At 42.9% G+C, this 22,433-nt stretch overlaps 1 protein-coding gene across 1 annotated transcript; it reads right to left on the bottom strand.

The window, feature by feature from the left end:
• Positions 1-3,245: 3,245 nt before the first annotated feature.
• zcchc2 (zinc finger, CCHC domain containing 2) lies at positions 3,246-21,361 on the bottom strand. Its single transcript, XM_083901426.1, has 14 exons — positions 20,425-21,361; positions 17,368-17,488; positions 16,775-16,845; positions 15,285-15,356; positions 15,103-15,203; positions 13,592-13,695; positions 13,172-13,234; positions 11,201-11,261; positions 10,987-11,110; positions 9,120-9,187; positions 7,301-7,377; positions 7,070-7,186; positions 5,392-6,987; positions 3,246-3,793 (listed from the first exon to the last, which is right to left on the bottom strand). Exons 1-14 carry the CDS (start codon positions 21,238-21,240, stop codon positions 3,732-3,734), a joined length of 3,453 nt encoding a protein of 1,150 aa, XP_083757552.1. The 5' UTR covers positions 21,241-21,361; the 3' UTR covers positions 3,246-3,731.
• Between the last annotated feature and the right edge of the window lie 1,072 nt (positions 21,362-22,433).

Genomic DNA, 22,433 nt, shown 5'->3' on the forward strand with positions numbered 1-22,433 from the left:
TAGAAAAACTGCTGTATGTTGTCGTTTCCAACATTTACGGAGTTTTTACCGAAGAAGAACCGCCCAAAAACGTAGTCTCGCGACTCCAGCTGTGGAGCTGACAACCTGCGCTCGGCAAATCTGCCCAGCAACAGTGAATACTGTTTTCCGATTGGCTGATAGGTCGCCAATTCAAGACAGCTGTATGAGTGAATTACTTAAGATATATTTATATACTTTCAGGGACAGTTCGAACGATTAAAAGGGTTAGGTTATAAACATTCAGCGTATTCTTCAAACATCACATATATTACACGATTTACTCCAATCAAGATAAATTATTATTGTTATCCGTGAATTTTCATATCCGTCCATTTACAAATAAAGTATTATATTATTTATTAAGATGTCAAATGATAGTTATTAACTTGCACATAATCCTGAACATAATAAACAGTTTTAGTGGTTAAATGTTATGCTTTATTCATTTCTGACAGAGAAGCCCAAATAAAAGAGAATTTAGTTAATGAACGATTTCTAAAATACGTATGTTTTCTATTTTTTTTATGACAGGTGGTTTAATTAATGTATTTACACACACACATATAAATATACTGTATATATATGTATATCATACCTTTTTTTAATGTCAGCACAAAATGGATGAGTGGTCCTTTCTGGTCCGTGAAGGCCACCGTAGCTCTCTGACATGCATGCAGAGACTCCTCCTCACCACTAGATGTCACCATTTCACACACTGGACAACATGGCCGCTTCAGAGAGTTAAAATGGTATTATTTTATAAAAATAGATCATTTTAAATAGAAAAGGTAATGAATATATTAAAAACATAATCTTACTGTACTTGGATTAAAATATTAAAAGTCTTTTATTTTGTCTCTCTCTTCAGTTTCTTGCAGCTGTGGCTGAACCTCTTCATTTTTTACATTTATATTAGTGTTTTATCGACCCTTTTTTCAGGTGAGATGTCAGTTATTGTGTCAGTGAAACCTGACTAAAACAGCAGCTCATCGAACGACGGTGAATAAATCCATCATAACCTTTCAAGCGTCATGTTTTCAGCCTTGGAGAAGAAAAGAGGCGAAAGCTGCTGCGGCTAAAAAGGAATAAAAGAATAACGATGAAATCACATTTCATAGCGATGGTGGTGCATTTTAAATGTTCCGTTGTTTACTCACTGTTGGATACTCCGAAACCTCTCAGACGTTGCGTCACGTGACAGAAACACAGCTCGGATGAACTGAACCTGCTTTACTTTAGCTTCACGTCGACCTCTGACCTCTGCTCCATGTCACAAAGACAACAGCTGAATGCATCTGTAACAAACATCGCTCAGAGGAAACGCAAGAAAAGGTCAGCTTTCTCTCACACAAACGTAGGGAATCACAGTCGTCATTTGACTTTTCTCTTTATTTTGAAAGCGTTACGTTTGAAGCCTTTCACTTCCTGTGTAAACATTAGTGAGTGAGTGAAGGAGTTATCCTGCTATCCTGGCTTTGAGTTTCTGACAAACAATAATGAACCAAATAACATAAGGAGTTTCCATTGTTTAACTTTGAACAGGTTTAATGTTCTGATCATTTTCCTTTTAAACCATTGGTTCTCAAAGTGCGGCCCCGGGGCCAATGGCGGCCCGCAGAAACAATTCTGGCAGCCCCGCAATGAATTACAGTTGATAGTTTTAATCCAGTAGCTACTAAGCTTATTAAATGTTTATTGGACATTACTGGATACAGACCAATAAGTGTAAACTGTACAACTGTGTTTACTATGTCATCCAAAATATGATGACATAGTAAATACACACTATAGTATGACTTTTTTGTCAAATTTTGGACCAATTTTTTTTGAAAAAAATTGTCAAATTTGGGACGACATAGTATTGTACAACGTTTTTGTCTAATTTTGGACAAAAATGTTTTTGAAAAAAAATGTTAATTTTGGGACGGCATATGTCATTTTTGTCAAATTTTGGACCAAATATTTTTTTGAAAAAAATTGTCAAATTTGGGACGACGTAGTATTGTACAACATTTTTGTCAAATTTTGCACCAAAAACGTTTTTCCCCAAAAATTGTAATATTTTGAACGACATAGTATAGTATGACGTTTTTGTCAAATTTTGGACCAAATTTTTTTTTTTTTAAATTGTCACATTTGGGATGGCATATATGTCATTTTTGTCAAATTTTGGACCAAATTTTCTTTTGAAAAAAAATGTCAAATTTGGGACGACGTAGTATTGTACAACGTTTTTGTAAATATTTTGACCAAAAACGTTTTTCACCAAAAAATGGAATATTTTGAACGACATAGTATAGTATGAAGTTTTTGTCAAATTTGGACCACATTTTTTTGAAAAAAAATTGTCAAATTTGGGAGGATATGGGATTGTACAACGTTTTTGTCAAATTTTGGACCAAAAACTTTTTTCCCAAAAAATGTTAACATTTTGAACGACATAGTATAGTATGACGTTTTTGTCAAATTTTGGACCAAATTTTTTTTTGAAATTTTTTTTCACATTTGGGACGACGTAGTATTGTACGTTTTTGTCAAATTTTAGACCAAAAACTTTTTCCCCCAAAATTTTTTAAATTTTGAACTGAAATATTATAGTATGAAGTTTTTGTCAAATTTTGGACCAAATTTTTTTTGAACAAAATTGTCAAATTTGGGACGACATATATGTCATTTTTGTCCAATTTTGGACCAAATTTTTTTTTGAAAAAAAATGTCGGTTGTCGGTTTTGTCAAATTTTGGAAGCCATAGTTATTACAAATGGGATTTCTTTCAATTTTTTCCCTTTGGCGGCCCTCAGTCCAATGTTGGGTTCCTAAATTGGCCCTCAGGTATCACAACTTTGAGAACCCCTGTTTTAGACGAAGCCGGACACAAACGGAGGCGTCCACTTCTCACAGTGGAGGTCAAAACACAAAAGCTGGATTTCATCTACACGTAAGACTGAAGTTAAAGGGTTAACTCTCTCTTGTAGAGTTTTTAATAAGAACACACACATCTCTCTCTCCATGTGTAAAAGTGTGACGACGTCTGTCTCTGCTTCACTCGAGTTCAACCGTTAAAAAACAAAAGAGAATACAAAGCAGCGACGACCTTCAGTCAAACACACGCAACATTTAAAAAACATCCAGAAAAACAACAACAGAGGTTAAATCCATGTCGTACATAACGTTTGTGATTGTTGTTTTAATGGTTGAAAACTACTGTACACAGTAAAATCCCACATGAACAGTAATAATAATAATAATAATAATGAGGATATTTCAGAAATAAGATTCTTTTTCTTCTCACTTTCAGCTCCAACACAAAAACAAAAACAGTTCCTCAAAACAAATCAACGTCCTAATAATAATAATTAAGTAATAAGTTAATCGTTTTCCAACCCTCTGTGCAAAAATGTAAAAAACAAACTGAAAGGAAGGGAGCGGGAGTCACATGACTGACAGTCAATCGTCTCCATAGGAACAAGATTCTCTCAGGCACAAGTTCTTAGGCTTTGTCCACTGAGCCCTTGGCAGGTTGAGATTTTACAGACCGTTTTCTTTACATTTGTGTTTTTTGTTGTTTTATATCCTGAAGTACACACACACACACAACAGAGGCTTTTTAGTGCCGCTCACACACTTTTGCCTGGGGAAGAACAACAGAGGACTGTCACCATGGAAACCAGACCTTTCTCTCCCTCCCTCTCTCTCTCTCTCTCTCTTCCTCAGTCGGCATTGTCAAATGCTTCAGAAATGTGGGAGGCTGCATACTTTAACCGGAAGACACCTGCAACAAAAACACCAGCACACAACAACCACACACAGACACACACACACACACAGACACACACACACACAGATGTGTCCAAACACACAGAGGATAAACAATCAGTGGATGGTTGAAGGAAATCATCACATCACTGGATTCTAGTCCTTAGTTTAAAAAAAAAGAAAAAAAAAAGGTTTTGCTTAGATGTAAAAGATTTAAAGCTGCAGCGTTACTGGCTCTATATTCTGACGCCTGTCCGTTCTACACACTCCACTACACCAGGTGGCGATATACTGCGTATCAGCTCGTTCGTGCGAGGCGCTCCAGTTTATTACCGTCTGTCTATAAACTTTAAATTGTTTCTCTCTCTGTCTTCTTCTTGTGTGAATTATTTCCAGGTCAAAGGTCAAAGGTCGGGGGGGGTTGTGTGACCTGTGCTGAGCGTCTACATCTGTGCGACTGTCCAGTTGAACATTTACAACCACACGATGCAGGTGTGAGAGCGTCTGTTTAGTGGAGTTTAAGTGGCACTAAGCGTGTTTAACCACGTGTTTTTCAAAGTCTGCTTTTTAATTTTCGTCGTCTTTTTCACGGCAGCCATTTTGACACGAGACGGAAGACGAAGCGCGCGTGGCGGCGTCGCCGTCGTCGTCGATCACGTTCACCACGTTTCAAAACGGAGGAAGCTAAACGGAACGCAGCCATCGTTGGTTTGATTCCTTATGATTTTTCTAGCTGTGCCTGTGTCAAAATGGCTGCTGTGAGGGAGAGAGAAGAAGAACAGAGGCGATTACTGACCTCCGTGTTTACTTAACCTGCTCTCTCGTAAACAAAATGGCTGCCCTGGATGAAGACAACAACCACACACAATAAAGAGAAATGTTCCTTTTTTTTTGTAGAGTTTTCAACTGAATAAACAAACACTGCGGTGTTTTCCTATGGAAACCAAAGTGCAACAAGTATGTGATTATAGAGCAACGACGACACCAGTGCCCCCTGCAGGAAAACAGTGGTAACCATCACATTTGAAACCTCACATTGCATTTTTTAACACAACTTTAGACACAGCTCTGACATTGTATTTCCAGCAGGTGGCACTGATGAGCTCTGATACAGACTTGTCTATATCTATATTTATTATGATTATTATTATAGGGATTATATCTGCAGCCTGTTTGTCTGGATACGTTTGTAAAGATCTTTTTTTTAATGTTGCACTTTACATTTTAAATAACACATGTGGCCCTAACTTTCTTCATAGAACAGGGACAAACTGAGCTGCTCAGTAACATTTCTCTTATTTTGTGCCTATTCACACAGACCAGGGGCCGACGTAGCGTTCTTTCATGGTGGCCTAACCAGGTCAGAGAGGGATTCAGTCAGAACAGAGCGTCTGTGAGCGCCCCCTAGGTAAGAAAAATGTCTGCGTTTGGCCGTAATGTCTCTTCTCCTGGTTTTATTTCAGGTAAGGACAGTCTGCCACTAACCGAGCGTTGGCATTCCCGTACTGCTGCTGCTGTGTGGCTCAGTTTAGAGCTGAAATTAACCGACTGAAAATATCCATGGCGAAAATCATAATCCCTAATTTCTCTGCCTCTTTAGCATAGCTGCATTACCTTGCTGTGTGGAGTCTATGGAGGGCTGGTTGCAGTCCTGAGCGTAGTGTCCACTGACGCCACAGTTATAACACGACACGTTGCCGCTCTTCTTATTGACTCCGCCTCCCCCGAGCGCGGCGGCCGACAGCATCCCCAGAGGGTTTGGGTACATGTGCTGGTAGACGCGCTGGCAGAAGGACGCCGCCGGCGCCATCTGCTGCTGCAGGTTGTAGTTGGCGGCCGCCACGGCCACGGCCGCGGCCTGGGTGCTCAGCATGTCCGCGTGGCTGTGGGAGTGGCTGTGCAGCGGGCCGTAGGCGGGCGGGTGAGCGGGAGGCGGAGCGGCGGTGAAGAAGGGCGGCAGCGTGGCGGCGCCGTTGGCCTGGTGAGGAGGCTGCGCCTGGGTGAGGTAGCTGTTACTGCACAGGCTCGTGAGCTGGAAGAGAGGCGGAGGAACGCTGAACACCTGCCGCACCGCGGCCGGCATTTGGTGAGTGGGGAAGAAGAGCGGCGCCTGGCAGGTGGAGGCGCCGCTGACGCCGCTGCTGCTGTTGTTGCTGCTGCCGCTGCCTCGTCTGCCACAGTTGTTGTGACAGCCGCAGGTGCCACAGCCCATCGGCTGCTGCTGCTGCTGCTGCTGCTGCTGTGATGGAAGCTGCTGGGTTTGCTGTAGAGTAACAGAGTTGCCAGGGACAACAGAAGCGTTTCCACAGGAAGTGCCGCTGTTGCTATAGGAGTTGCAGTCACTGTGAGCCGTGCTGTGAGTAAGTGCTGGACTGGGGCTGGGTGCAGGTCCAGGGGTGTGGGTGGGCACAGCCGGAGGAGCGGCTGCTTGAACGTGTCCAGGTGTCGGAGCTACGCCCGCGGCTGCAGGCGCTCCCACGGTGGCCATGACAGAAGTGTGCACAGGCGGCAGGCTGTAGGCAGGCGGCAGGCCAGAAGGTAAGTGTTGGTGCTTGATGTGCGATGTTTCCAGAGAGGAGACCACAGCTGAGCTCACGCTGGCCGGGTCGTGACAGGGCAGAGGCTGCAGAAGAGGAGACGGGAAGGACGTGGGAGCTGGAGTCAGGACACTCGAGGCTCGGACAGGAGCCGGGTGAGGGGCCGGTGACACGGCAGCAGTAGAACCATCAGTCTTGGCTTGGCTGTGAGGCAGAGGCGTTTTAAACCTCTGAACCAGAGGCTGCACGGCGATACTTCCTTGGGGAAGGAGGCCAATGGGAGGAATCCCAAAGGTTGGGAGCACCTCCCTCTTCTCTGGGTCGCCCACAATCACAGAGCCGGGGACGACCGGAGGCACGAGGGGCATCTGCATCATCATCCCAGCTGAGGACTTCCCATCAGGGACGATGCTTTGGCTGGGAGGAGGAGGAGGAGGAGGAGGAGGAGGAGGAAGAGGGACCAGTGGAAGAGGAGAGTCAGCGGCACCGTTGGGGAGTGCGTACGGCAGAGAGTGCATGAAGGAGAGTGGAGGGAACTCTGCGCTGCTCTCTGGACACACCGGGGGGTTAACGGTGGACTGAGAGTGGACAGAGGAGACGTCCTCCATCACAGCTGGATCAGTCTCATGTGTGAAGAACAGCTCAGGACCAGGATCAGAGTGGCTGTCTGTGTCTGACAGATATGACTTTGTTATAGAAACATGTCAGACTACATGACAAAGTCCTCATTAGTACAGTTTAGACCTGAATCTTACCTTTGTTGTGGTCGTCCTCACTGTCCAGGCTCTCTGCTCCTCTGTGCTGAGGGCTGGACGGAGAGCTGTAGCTTTCCGATGATGTTTCACCAAACGTATCTGGACCTGAACCCACATCTGCAACAACATGCGTGTGAAAACAAACACCGTGTGGCAAAGGTGAGGATGTTTACACTGAGCAGAGCTGCTGCTGCTGCTGCTCTACAGAGAGAGGACATGTGTCATACCAACCTTTCCTCTGTGGAGATCGAGCAGACACCAAACCACCATTGGTCACAAAGGCAGCTCCTTTCCCCTTCCCTTTTTCCCTGAGAGTGACGTCAGCAGAGAAAAAAACAATGAACACACGTGTGACACGTGACGTTAAAGGTGCCATATGTGAGAACTTTATAGGACCTAAAGATGAAATGGCCATGATGAGTTCAAGGAGAAAATGTTGATAAGAAACTGTCAAACCAGTATAATCACACAACACATTTTTATTTGTGGTGTTTTGATTTGTTGCTCCGCCCACCAACACCACCACCCGCCCAATAACACGGCTCGTAGAACACAAGACACACAAGTTTGTTGTTGTGTTGGGAATATTGAACATAAACTACTCATCTTAATAAGACGTCAACCAGAGAAAGCGGGGGTTTGAATTATAATCTGATCGTTCTCATCTCTAATAACTGACGTCAACTATGACTGAGATAAATACATCACAAAATATATTATATATTATACTTTATAGTTCTACAACTGCGTAACCACGGAGACCCCCCCGAGCCTTCATAGTTCTCCGTCGTGGTGCCGGAAAAACGCGCTGCAATTTCCCGCCCGATCAGTAGGGGTCGCTACGCAAGGTTGTTGTGCTTCTGGCTACAGTGAGCAATGGCGTCCGAGAGAGAAAGACTGTTGTTGTTGTTGTTGTTGCAGCTGAATAACAATGAAACACAGATACTTTTAGAGTCCGGAGGTGGTCTGTACTGTACGTCCACTTAATGCACAGAGACTGATGGCAGGCCAATTTAATGAGGGACATGGACGAAGAAACCCACTTCAGGTACTTCTGAATGTCGTCAGGCAAATTTGATGAACTTCTACGCCGTGTGCTGCCTCATATTAATCATCACCCCATGCCCTTTGATGCCACCCAGAGACTGGCTGAGGACCAATCGCAGCCCTTGCCGTCTCGGTTGTCCCTTGACGGAGTGACGGACACTTAAAGGTGAAGTAAGTAGTTTATAGTGACATCTAGAGGAGAGGCTGAAATCTACAACAACGAGCTGCTCCTCTGCTCACCCCCCTCCCTTCCCTGAGCGATACGGTGTCCTCAGCCGGTCAAATGTCGTCCTCGTCGTCTTTCTCCGTGTCAACAGATGAGGTTCGTGAGGCGAGGGAGAGGGCGGAGCTACCGCGGCCGTAGCAGACGAAGCGGAGAGAGAGGAGGCGGGACTTCAGCTACAAGTAAAGCGACGATCGATTTGTTCTCTCGCGTTTGTCCTTACAGGCTCCCGTAGAAACATGGCGTCTCGCTGCTAACAGTGGCTATGCAACCGCGGCCCGCGACCATGTTATTTTACATGACTTTTTGAAACACTAAGAAAATAAAACAAAAACTATGTATAAAAAAAGTGGATTTTGGGGTTATATAAACCCATAAATACTATGCAGTGTCCCTTTAAAAAATATTTCATGCACCCTGAGGCGACGTAGAGGCTCTCCGGCGACGTAGAGGGGTCTCCGTAACCGACGTAGAGCACTTTACGCAGTTTTGTTGCGTTTCCGTCGGCCTGTTTAATCTCGTGGACGTAAATGATACCTTTTCCATTGAATACTGCATTGTTTGCGATTCAAATAATGAACTAATAATAACAATAACGTGTGTGAAGGACATAGACAAAGAGGAAGTGTGTTCTTCAGGTTTGTACCTAAAGAGAACAGCACATCACCTGCTCTCTCTCTCTCTCTGTGACTCACAGTGACTGGTTTTTTGTATGTTTTTTCATGTTTACATGCGTTACATTAAGTGCGATCTTTAAAAGTCAGTGACTGTCTGCCGTACCTGTCTGAGGGCAGGACTCTGCTCTTGGTTTTAGAGACGGAGTGTCCTCTCCTCTCTGGGTCCTGGTGCTGGAACAAAGATCACCATTTCAGTCGTCATATATCTTTGACTAAAGTTAGGGTGGGAGATCTTTTTTTTTTTTTACTGTATTGCTTAAAATCCTCTTCACACTTTTAAATTCAAAATGTGTCCTGCTACAAACAGATTTTCCAGGATCTCCAACCCTAACTTACTGTATTAATTCACTACAGCTGATTCACTGGCACTCAAACATGCACACATACAATTTAGAGGAAATGTCAGTATTTTCTGACAAATGAGTACGTTTGTGTAAAACCTGCTGAACAACATTCAATTAAACAAACCAGTGTGACAGTGTAACCTTGGCAGAGCTAATAAAAAGGAAAACACTGACTTCCTGAGAAACAATGTCACATGGGACTTTCCAACAAAAGAACGCTAATTCGTCCAATTTTTTTCCTCCTCCCTCTGCTTCCGTATGAGTCTCAGAGCAGATTTTTGTTCCTGTTCTCACTGTTGATTTGGCAGAGACTTGACTCCGGATGTTCTTCCCGACACAACCTTCTCCACTTACTCTGAGGCTGAAGAACAGTTCAGAGTGTGCACAACCAGCGGCAGGAGATGCACACCATGCAGTCACCGTTTGGGATTACGTCTGACATCTGAACGTGAAAGCCCACACCTTCTGGTTGTAAAATGATCTGGTTTAGTCGTGAGTCACTGTTATCCCAACAGTCCATCGAATACGAACGACTAAATCACTTCAGGATATTCTTATTAAGAAGTATATTCAGTAATTATTCTGAAAACAAAGACCAGCAGAACATGTTCACTATTGTGTCTGAGAGGAGGGGGGCTCTCACACACACACACACACACACACAGGAATAGCTGTACATGTGTGTAATGATTAACGATTGTTCATAGAATTGTCCTTATTTGTCAACGTCTACAGTCGAGTTAATCATTCAGTCAGCGCTGCTTCATAACTGCACTGCTGTCAAATGTGAGTGTAAACACACACACACACACACACACACACACACACACACACACACACACACACACACACACACACACACACACACACACACACACACACACACACATTCTTGTACTTGTGGCATACTGAGGACCATCCTTTCCACTTTATAAATCAACACAATTACAAATATCTACTTCATGAATGACATCTATAAAGAATCACTGGTTGCAGTACCATAAAATGTCTGCAGGTGGAGCCCCAGAGCAAAAAGGGCTGGAAAACTTTTTTTTTTTTTTTTGGTCCAAAATTTGACAAAAACGTCATACTATACTACTGTCCAAAAGTTGAAAAAAAAAATTGTAAAAAAAAAAATTTGGTCCAAAATTTGACAAAAATAAATTTGACCCAAAATTTTTGGTCCAAAATTTGACAAAAACGTCATACTATACTGTCGTCTAAAAATTTTTTTTTTTTGACAATTGAGTATAACATGTTATAGCAACCTAAGGAAGTGATTTCAATGAAAACAAAGTGAGGACTGGCCAAAATGTCCTCACTCCGTAAAAATGACCTCACTTTGTTGGTTCAAAACCCTCACTGGTCCTCGGTATGCTGCAAGTACAAGAACACACACACACACACAGTGACTGGACGCAGCTGCCCTGCGATTGGCTGGATTAATAATCTGGATCTGCCCTTTATTTTTTGTCCATTCTATGACGTTAATCAAAGATTCTGTGCTCTCCTATCAACCACTAACTATCTCTGACTTTGAGCTGAATGTTGTGGATCAGAACAGTTGAATTCACAGATTTAAACTCATGCTCAGACATGTCTCAGTGTCACAGCTCGTGTCTTCACCTGCTCAGCCTCCTGACTGCTCCTCAGCACAGAGCTCTTCTTCCTCCTCTCTGCTGGACCGTTGACCTCGGCCGAGTGACCTCCTCTCCGACTGTCGCCCTGGGCGGCTTTGGCACCGGACACACTGACACAGAGCAATGTCTATGTCAACGTTGTCCTTTCACACACACCGAACGCTAAAAATCGTGACTCGGTCGCGACGCGTCTTACTCACCCTTGACTCGGACTCTTGGCGCCGGGCTTTTTCTTGTGTCCCTGAACAAACAACTCTGAATCTGAGAAACAAATGGACAAATTGAAATTACAGATCATGACCTAGATGTTATTTTCACAGTCATAACAACGTCATCACAATTTTTATTCATCTGCAATAACCATCCTCAATATCACCAGAAAACGATAACTGTGTACATGGTTGTATGTATGTATGAATGACTGGGTATGGAAAACTGTGTGTGGAGGCGATTATGTACTTTGCTGCTGTTTTCTTTTGGACTAGTCACTAGTGCTGTCAAACGAATAAAATATTTAACTCATGTCATAGTTAACTCACGATTAATCGCAATTAATCGCACATTTTTATCTATTCTAAATGTCCCTTGATTTCTTTTTGTACCATTATTTTTCCTCATTTTAATACTCTTATCAACATAGAAAAGTGGTAGAATAGCTTGCTTTGTGTAAATGTTATTTGCATATTTTGGCATATATACTTCTCCGACTGCTTAATGCGTTATCCGACTGCGTAACCACGGAGACGCCTCGAGCATTCACACTTCGTGGTGACGGATACGCGCTGCAATTTCCCGCCCGATCAGTAGGGGTCGCTACGCAAGGCTGTTGTGCTTCAGGCTACAGTGAGCAATGGCGTCCGAGGGAGAAAGAGAGAGAAAGACTGTTGTTGTTGAAACAGTGGCCGTTTCTCACTTTTCTGTGTCACGTAAAGCAGTTTTAAGATCATTTGAGACGATAAATTAGCAATTTAGAGTCTAAACATGTGCTGTGTGTGTGTTAAGATATGACGTATTTATAGTTTGGCAGCGACGTTATCGGCGGTGATCAGCTCCGCCACGGAGCAGCGTTATCTCGTCCTGTCCTGAGGACCAATCGCAGCTCTTGCCGTCTCCGTTGTCCCTTGACGGAGTGACGGACACTTAAGAAATATTTTGTGCAGTCGGAGACGACGCAGAGGCTCTTCAACAGGCTCTGCGTCGACGCAGGGAGCTCTGCGTATCCTACGCAGAGCACTTTACGCAGGAGTATAAAGTGGGCTTTATGAGCTAATCCGTGCTGAAGGAGCTAGCGGAGAAGCGCACATCGCTCGACATCCGCTCTTACGCGAGCCGACCACTCTTTGACCGGCTCGCGCAGCGTGTCTGTTGTCGTGTTTCCAGTCTGTCTAGATCCGGTGTGGTGTTGTAGTTGTTCTAACGTTACTAGTTGAGGCAACAGCCCGTGAAAAAACTACAAAGTTTGCTCGGCCAAAAAGAGCGTTAATCGCGCGACAATAAAAATTGACGCCGTGAAAATGGGTTAGCGTTAACGCGTTTAACTGACAGCACTTCTATTCACACTAGTATTAAATTATATTTTTATAGACTCATAATGTTGCACTGACTGGAGAGAAACCTTTTAATTTCGTTGTACATGTGACAATGACAAATAAACACCTACTACCCTACCCATGTGCCAAAAGGTCAAAGTTGCAGTTCTGCATCATATCTAAGACGTTGGTTTTCAATCAACTGTTACAGAGTGGGGCTTTTAAATGTCTTACTTTGTCGTTTTATAAACAAACATTCTATTAAAACCTAGCATCGACTAACTCTGATCCTGACCAGTGCTGCGGCCGCCGCTCCTGCTGAACTCAGTCCAGCACATGATCTGGCAAATATAGCTGTGAAATATGAGGATTTGAAACATGCGCAGCCCTTTTTTCTTTTTTTTTTTTTCTGCGACCGAACCTCCAAAAATAAACGCCACTTAGCTCGTCATGTTTTAGCGTGTAACTGAAGCTGTGACGAGAGCAGCAGCAGCAGCAGCAGCAGCAGCAGCAGCAGCAGCAGCAGCAGCAGCAGCAGAGGCCAGGCTGTTTCTTCATCTGCAAACGCAGCTCGTGTTTGCTGCTGTGCCCACAGGCGAACACAGAGGACATTAGCAGTGAAGACAGTTGACTCCTTCTCACCTTCTTCCTGACTGGAGGCGTCAGAGCAGTCTGCCTGGTAGACCTTTGTCAGCTGACAGTTACCTGCAGAGGGACAAGATAATAGTTAGAGACGGTGAGCTCTATCGTCTGAATCTTTCATGCTAAAACACAGCTGTTTAAGGCGGCCATTTTACTTCACTGTGATGAAACCCTTTAAAACCATTTTCTGCATCCAGACAGTTTTCATTCCAACAATAAACCGTCTATTTCATGAACCGCTGAAGACCACAGCGACTGCCGAGGCGAGAGCAACCTTCACGGTTGTGAAGAGGACAAAAATACTGTACATTTATCGAGTGCGACTGTGTTTTTACTCGGTGAACTCGACAGATGTGCACAATAACAACGCAGCAGCCGAATTGTTAAACAGAATCCAAAAAAACACAGTTTTATACTCACATCTGCAAGAAGAAGGTTTGACGGAGTAACTGGAGTCACAGTTGAAGAAGCTGCAGACTTTTCTGGTCTGTCTGAAGAGCGGCGGAGCAGAGAGGAACTGTTCCCTGCAAACACATTCAGGAATACTTCACTCTATGCTTTCATAGTTGTTTTTTTGTATCAGAAATGTGAATATCATCATTACAAAAATGTGAATAAAATGACCTACACGTGGTTTTTCATTGCTCTCTTATGTGAAACACTTAAATATATCTTAGTATAAATAAAGACAACTGTGAAAACAGTAGATGCACGGCCCATAGAATGTGAGAGACTTGCAAATCCAGGCAGCAACAACCACCGGTGCAGTGCTGCTGGGATGAGGGCAGGGCTACTGACGCAAGGCAATCCTAACTTTCACTTCACACAAAAGGAAACTGATGGACTGTGTGTGTGTGTGTGTGTGTGTGTGTGTGTGTACACTCAGGAAATAGGGAAAACACTGCATGAGGAGAAAGGGACTGAATAGAACTCATAGTGAGACATTTGTAAACGATCGTTTACAAGATGCCGTGCCATGACGTCCACTTTGAATAATTAAGCAAACAAATAAACAGCCTGCTCAGTTATCATAGAAAACAAGCCTCGAATGCCATTGTAGTAATGATAGCATTAAAAATGCGCTGACAAGACACTCCTGAGGCTACAAAACACAGGTGTGAACGTCCGTGTACGTCTTTAAGAGGTTAGAATGTGTTCCAGGTTTATGACGTACAGGAAATGACCCCCGAGACAGATGCTGGCTTCTTGTTGGAGCACGACTCAGTCTGCAGTCTAAACTCAGAAACTCAATTAAATAAAATGCATTTGATCATTTATCTCAGGGGTTCTCAAAGTGTTGATGCCTGAGGCCAATTTAGGAACCCAACATTGGACTGAGGGCCGCCAAAGGAAAAAAAACAGAAAGAAATCCCATTTGTACTAATTTTAATGACCAGATTTGAGTTCAACAGTTTAGCGTTAAGTAATATAAGCGTTAATATAATGTAATTTAAGCATTAATATAATAACGCTTTATAATTTACTGGGTAATTACCCAGTATTTTGGCCATTGTTCTTACCTTCTAATTACAGGTTAATACCAAGTAACACATTTCTGTTACCATATATTTACTGGGTAAATAGCTAGTAATTGGGGGCTGTAGCTACCTGCTTATTACCAGCTTATAACACAATAATACACTAAAATTCACCATATAGAAACCAGGTAAATACCCAGTATTTTTGTTTACACTTATTGGTCTGTATCCAGTAATGTCCAATAAACATTTTACAAGCTTAGTCGCTACTGGATTAAAACTATCAACTGTGATTCATTGCGGGGCCACCAGAAATGTTTCTGCGGGCCGCCATTGGCCCCCGGGCCGCACTTTGAGAACCAATGATTTATCTATATCTAACCTAAATGTGATATCTCAATCAATATGTATATGGACTACATGACACACATTAGGTGTAAATATTTCAAGTACCTGAGGTTCTTCTCCACCTCCCTGCTCTCATAGTGGTTCCCCTGGTTCAGAAGCCTCAGGATGCTCTTCTCAAAAGACTCAGTGCATTGATCCTTTGGAAGCTACAGACCGTAATGAAACAGGTTTGTTAGCGTCATGTCTAATATACAGTGGGAATCAGTGTCTACAGAAGAGCTGGGTACCTTCAGAAGGAAGTTCTCCAGTTCCAGATGAGTTTTGGTCACACTGGTAGAAGAAGAGTCTGACCACTTCACCTGAAAACACAGCAGAGGACAAACCTCCATCACTAATAAAAAAAACAGACAGATGAATATAGACGATTTGCATCTCAAAGTGCTGGACAGAATAACAACAAAACAAGGAGCAGATGGAGGGCTGAGGACGGGGGGGAGAGTCCTGATAAGACACCAGGGACAGTTCCACACACGGCCAAATCATAGTACGCTAAAAATAGCAAACTGTGAGGTCATACCGACTCCAGAGTGCACCCGAGGCAAATCGATTGTAACGGCAGACTATCGATGTACATATCTGTGTTGATAGAATAATATTTGAAACAAAACTAACCTCGCATTGCATGAATTTTTGAGGGACTACTTTCTCAGCGGCAATCCTTCAAATTGCAAGGTTGGTTTTATTTCAAACATTCTATCAACACAGATATGTACATCAATAGTCTGCCGTTACAATTGATTTTCCTCAGGTGCACTGTGGAGTCGGTATGAGTGTTTCTAATGCCATGCTAGCAGGTATCATTGACTTGCGCTAGCCATAGCACCAGCGAACTCGGCAACTAGAAGAACTGAATGAAATTTCTTGAAAATATCTCCAGACGTCTCCATCACACCGGCTGAGTTGGAAAATAGGTCTTATGTCCAAAATTCCGAACTATCCCTTTAACGTAAACATCTCCACAGTGTAGAAATCTGACGTATTCATCTATGTGATGGAGATAAAAGATAAAGCCTTTATCTGTGGTTACTGTACAGTATATTAATTAAATGAGATTACAGCTGCAGCTATGAACACATGTGTCCAGATGGAGCGTGTGCTGTTGGCTTGAATATCAAAGCTCAGTGAAGGCAACAGAAGTGGGAAAAAGTTATGGTCTCCATCTGTTCCTCACCTGTAAATGAGCAGCACTCCTCTGAGTTACTGTGAATTTATGTTGATGAGATAAAACAACACGCTATCATCATCGGCGGTGTTGAGCTGCCATTGGCTCGGCGCTACGCTCACCCACTGAGTTATTGGAAACTTGAGTTGAGTGTAACTGCCAACTGGGACAAAAACAGAGGAGCTGCAACAATATGGACACAAGCAGAAAGTGTGTTTTTCTAGGTCAGATCTAAGTTTGGCTGCGAGGACGTACACAGCAGCAGCAGCAGCAGCAGCAGCAGCAGCAGCAGCAGCAGCAGCAGCAGCAGCAGCAGCAGCAGCAGCCACTGCTCCACCGAGGCCAAAAATATTCACACACTAGAGATTAACATTTACAGTGGATAGGTGTCGCTTTTTCTGTTGAACTATTCAAGTTGAAAATACACAGTGAAGAAGTCCATCACGCCATCTGAAGTAACTACCACATGGTCCAGTAGTCAGGATGAATATACTATTCACCATAAATAACTGTAGTAATTCCGATATTTAGCCGTTTGAGTTGTTGTAACTTTACCTCAAAGTTGTATTCCTTGTCTATTCTGGTCCGACAGATGCCCCTGAGCACGATTCCCTCTATGTGCACCGCTGCAACAACAACAACAACAACAGGGAATTGTTAGCTAATGAAATATTGTTACACACAGTTAGTGAGATTAGGCAAACATTGACTTAACAATGGTTAACAAACACCGGTGTTTGTGGGGCGGGAGTCTAATGAGAGACTGTTCAAATATCTAAGCCTACATAATAATCAGAGCTGAACCAATTACGCGATTAATCAGTTTGAAGCTTTTTACACAATTAAAGCAAGATTTCTGATTGTTTTAGCTTCTTAAATGTGAATATTTTCTTCATTTCTTTGCTCCATATGACAAAGAAATCATTAAAAGTGAATCATTTTGGTTTGTGGACCAAACAATTACTCGATTAATCCAGGAAAATAATGTTGCTATTGTGCTGAGCTTCATCACGTTTGGCTGCTCTCGTTGTTCTCATCTTTCTCAAAGTAATCTATTATTCTGAGAGATCAATCGCCCATGAAATTTAAATAAAAAGTCAATAAAGAAATTTAAAATCCCCCACTGTCGTAGCAGTCTTTCCTTTCACCTTCTCTTTGCGTCACCCAGCGGCTGGAACGTCGACTCTGACATGGAGGATGTGGAGCTGTACATTCTCCCAAACCCAGTGATTGAGCAGGATGATAATCCACCGTCTGAGTCGTCAGCTCCTATAAAACAGGAGAAAGTTTAATAAGTTCAAACGATCAGGTTTCATTCATTACTTTTACATTGACACACGATCAAAACATGGAGAATGCATCATGCACTGATGTTCTGCAGGATCACACCTAATTATATCAAAACAGTTTTCATAAGAAAAGCTTACAGGATAAGACAGGGATGGAACCATTGGAAGAGAAGTGCACAAATATCGACATAAACTAAGAATTCACCGTCTCTGTCCCTCTGTAATTGACTAAATGTGACAGAGCCACAGTCCAGACACAGAGCAGCTCTCTAAAACCACCAGGTGTCATTTCATTAAGAGACAGGCAGCACATCTTCACCAGGAACAGAGCGGCCTGACTCACAGTGATGTCAAAGAGAAGCAGTCATGCAGAGCACACACACAGATCCACAGTGATGATGAATAATAAAGGTAGGTTTGCTGCTCACTGTGTGAACGACTGCAATCAGGGTCTCTGCAGGTTTCAACAAGTCAAATTTAAGACTTTTTAAGACATTTTTAAGACCATAAAGAACACAATTTAAGACCCATTTCAAATCCATACTGGCAAAAAAGTACAAAAGACATGAAGGAAAATTGGGGCCACAAATTGTTGAACTTGCAATTCTTCTCAGCTGTGGGTTTTCATTAAGTTTTCTCCGCTGCTATGCTAAGCTATAACACACCGCGGCGGAGAGCGCAGCACGCTAGCTAGTGGTGCTGGATAAATTGTCACCGGGCAGCACAGGTGACCTACTTTAGTTCTGTGTTGTAGTTATTGTTGTTATCGCATCATCAAAAATAGAAACATTTCAAAGCGAGACTGAAGTTAATGCAATATTTTAAATAAAAGTAACGTTAATCGATTTTTAAGAAAAAAATGTGATTTGAGATTTTAGGAGAATTTAAGACATTTTAAGGCCTTAAATTCAAATGATTGGATTTAAGACTTTTTAAGACTTTTCAAGACCCCGTGGATACCCTGTGTAACACTGATGGATCAACAAGAACAATTCTTTATTCCAACATTAGTGACTTCCGCCAGGAGGTCTATGTTTTTTCGCCGGCGTTTGTTTGTTTGTTTGTCTGTCTTTGAGCAAGATAACTCGAAAAATTGCAGACTAATTTGGCTGAAATTTTCAGGAAATGTCCGCAATGGTACCCGAAACAAGTGATTGAATTTTGGGCGTGATCCGTAGACGCCATCACTATTTTGTGGGGGGGGCTGAGCTGCACTGGCGGAGGTCTGCGTTTTTCCGAGTGCTTCTAGTTTTTAACCGTTTCTCTTCAGGCTCTGAAGAGCTTTTTTAGATCTTGGCGTGAAGAAACAACACACTGAATGAGAAGTTCCTGAGGAATCTTTAACCGTCAGCATCTAATTTCACCGTTTAAATGCAATGCAATTTATTCTTCAAAAGAAATCAGCTCTGTCCATGGAGTAATGTCAACAAGGCTGACCCCGGCTGACACAGTCAATAACTCCTCTGTGCCTCAAAGACAACGCGACGCTGTTTGTGGTCATTCTTGTGTCAACTGTACTAAGAAGAAGAACCTGGAGGGTAAGGTTTTAACCAAACAACCACACGGGCTTCAGTTACTGTCACCTGAGGGGAGGAATCGACACTGATGGATGATAGAATGAACGCTTCACTGCGTTAAAACAACCAACAGCTGCCTATTAAACTATTAAATACATATGTACCCTCTGTTATTTGAACAAAATGTCTCTAAATAGATTAATAATGCAACACAGAGAGGTCTGGTCTTCAACTCTATGTTTCCCTCATTGCCATCACCTCCGAGTTAATGTTAAAATTCAACACTACTATGTGTTTTTGATGTACTATAACAGTAACAGATGCAGTGTTTGTGCAAGTGGCAGCCATCTTGGAATCCAATGTGGGGTTGAAGTAACGCATCCCTGGAAGTGGAACACAACTAAACATTAACTCCCAGTCTTGGACCAAACGTGGATGTTTGTGTCTCCCTCATCATCATCATCATCATCTGAACCTACAGACATCGATGTCATGCACTTGTCAACGGTGTCACTGTGTGAGTGCAGACAGACAGACAGACAGACAGAGACACAGACAGCTGTCTGTCATCACAACACTACTGGGAATGTCATCCACATACAGCTTTCATTGGGACACCACTTAGCACATGTTAAGCTTGTTAATGACTTAAACTATGCAGGGGATTTAGGCAGATGACAGGAGCCACTATAAATACAAACAGGAAGCTAGATGATGGTCCATATATATATATATATATATATATATATATATATATATATATATATATATATATATATATATATATATATCCCACCTTCCTGCATTTTTACAAAACATCATAGTACACTTTTGTATTTGAAAAGAAATGTTAACAACAAAGTCATTGGCAATATATTCAATATGAATTATTCTCTCTATTCTTCAAAACATCATCCAACGCAGGAATAACTAATAAAAAAGTAAAGGGCGCGCAGTGTAAATGTAATGCTTAAGGAAAACATTCCATTTTGCAGTAGAAAACACTGGATTTTAATTCAAATATCCTTAAAAACCAGGCTTTGTTTTGTTTTTACAAACTTAACGTGACCAGTTTGAATGTTTATGGATGTTCTTAGTTGTGTTGTGTGTCGTTATAAAACTGCTGTTTACTCCACTAAAGTTAGAAAATAATAATATTAACAATTACAACGTATATGAACGTGACTGGTGTCGCCGGGCGACAGCACTCGGCTACTAGCAGGCTAACTCTACACAGCCTAGCATTGACGCTAGCTCAAGCTAACATTAAACATGTACATATCATGTGAAATATCGTATTTATACTCATAACAGCTACTCTGAAAACTCTCCCCGTTGAACTGGCGTTAAAGTGCGGTCATGTGTGGCTCAGCGTCGGTGTGTTAGTGGGGAAGTTTACCGAGGTCTGGGCGTTTCTCCTGGGCTGACTCTGACGCCTCTCCTCCACAGACAGCTCGATTTTGTCCAGCTGCGCCCGGAGCGTCTCCCGCTGGTGGAAGTGGAAAGCTGGGTGTAGAGAGGCCATGGTGAACAGCAGCGATAACTGCTCCAGAGGTCCCGCCGCGGTGTCGTGAGCCGACGAGCCGCAGCTCGGCTCTGTCCGACCGAACACACTCCCGTCCTGACACGGGGGGTGGAACGGGGGGTGGTGGTGGTGGTGGTGGTGGTGAGGTCCCCTGAATGGAAGTAAGGAGTAATCGTAGTTTTTGTAAAACAGGGCCGGGTCCACACGGTTCAGAATCCCGAAGAGTATTCCAGCACATTCCCTGCTGTCAGACCCGAGCAGGGACAGGCAGACCAGGAGTTTGGACCGAACCACGGGGTCAATCACGTCCGTTAAAACGCCCAAGTCGTTGGGACTGTTTGCCCGAAACTCAAAGTCCCGTAAAACATGGTAATCTTTCCGTGCGAGGTCCTCCAAATAAGAGCCCAAAAAGCGGAGCTCCAGGGGTTGGCACATATGTAAGAGCCCGCACATGAACTCGATCCGCTTCGCCGGGTTGAGATGAAGGCCGAACCACTCAAAAACGGTCTCCTTGTCCAAATGTGACGGATAAACGACAGGTCCCGGCGGCTCGTCCAGCCTGTCGAACACCGGGGAGGGAGACACCGCCGCGGGAATACGCTGGTGCTCCGGCTGATCCAGTGACTCGTCCTCGGCCGCCTCGTCCCCTCCTTCCTCGCCCGTTTTCAGCGGTAGTTTCATTTTCAGCATTATCAGCGGTGCGATAGAGGCTTTAAAGTGGAAACAGCGGCCCGGTATTCATTATTAAAAAAAACTCACAGTGCGTGGTAATGTTGAAAATAGACGCGGAGAGAGCGTCGTTTCACGGCGTTTTCGCTGTTCGCCGTTAATCATCTGACGCGGCGGAGACGACGCTGTTGCTCCCCCCTCCCTCTCTCCCCCCTACGGTACGTTCTTCTTCTACACCTCATTTCCGACTGGGCCGCAATGCACGGTCAGCTCTTTGCTGCCACCGTGCGGCGGCTGCTGGGAATTGACGGATCTCCTCCTGAGAGCTCAAAAAACAACAGTAAAACTGTATGTTTTGATCATATTATTACGGAAGCATTTTGCATTCACTTGAAAAAAAAAAAAAAAAAATCCTGTTTTTCTCAGTAATTAATTTTCCGTTTGATTTTTTTGAATAATTTTTTTTTCTGTTTTTCTGACTAATATTTTTCCTGATTTTCTGAGTAATTATTTTCCTGTTTTTCGGAGTCATTTTTTTCTTTTTTTCTAAGTAATTTTTTTTCTGTTTTCCTGAGTAAATTGTTTTTTTGTTTTTCGTGCAAACCTGCCCCCCCCCCTGTTTTTCTGAGTATTTTTTCTTTATAATTATTCATTCAGATCTGCTAGACATAACACTCTTTCTCCAGGATCAGTTGAACAGATATGGCATGCTCCATGGATAAATAAATTTGCACGAAAAACAGAAAAAAATTTAATATGAAAAACTGAAAAAAAATTACTCCAAAAAACAGGGGGAAAAATTTTTGCACGAAAAACAGAAAAAAAATTACTCAGAAAATCAGGAAAAAAATTTAGACAGAAAAACAGGAAAACAATATAATAACACAATTAGGTAATAATGTTGGATTGTGAAAGCATTATGGTGAGAAAAAAAAATAATGTTTAATAACATATAATGTATGTGTGTGTGTTTTCCTCACTGCACACAGTAAATATAAATCTATGCATATGCAGGCATTTCCCTGCCATTAGAGGGCAGTGATGAAGATGATGTAAAGGATGAACCCACAGCTGTTTTTCTCTGTATCACCTCCCTTCAGATGTGCTGTCAGAAACATGGGTGACTCACTCTCCCGCACCAAAGTCCGTGGAGAAAATCAGGCGTTGTTTTGCAGCACATGGAACACGAGGATTAGATTCAGCCTTTAAATGAA

Source organism: Microchirus variegatus (assembly GCF_963457635.1).
Source record: "Microchirus variegatus genome assembly, chromosome: 15".
NCBI lineage: Eukaryota > Metazoa > Chordata > Actinopteri > Pleuronectiformes > Soleidae > Microchirus > Microchirus variegatus.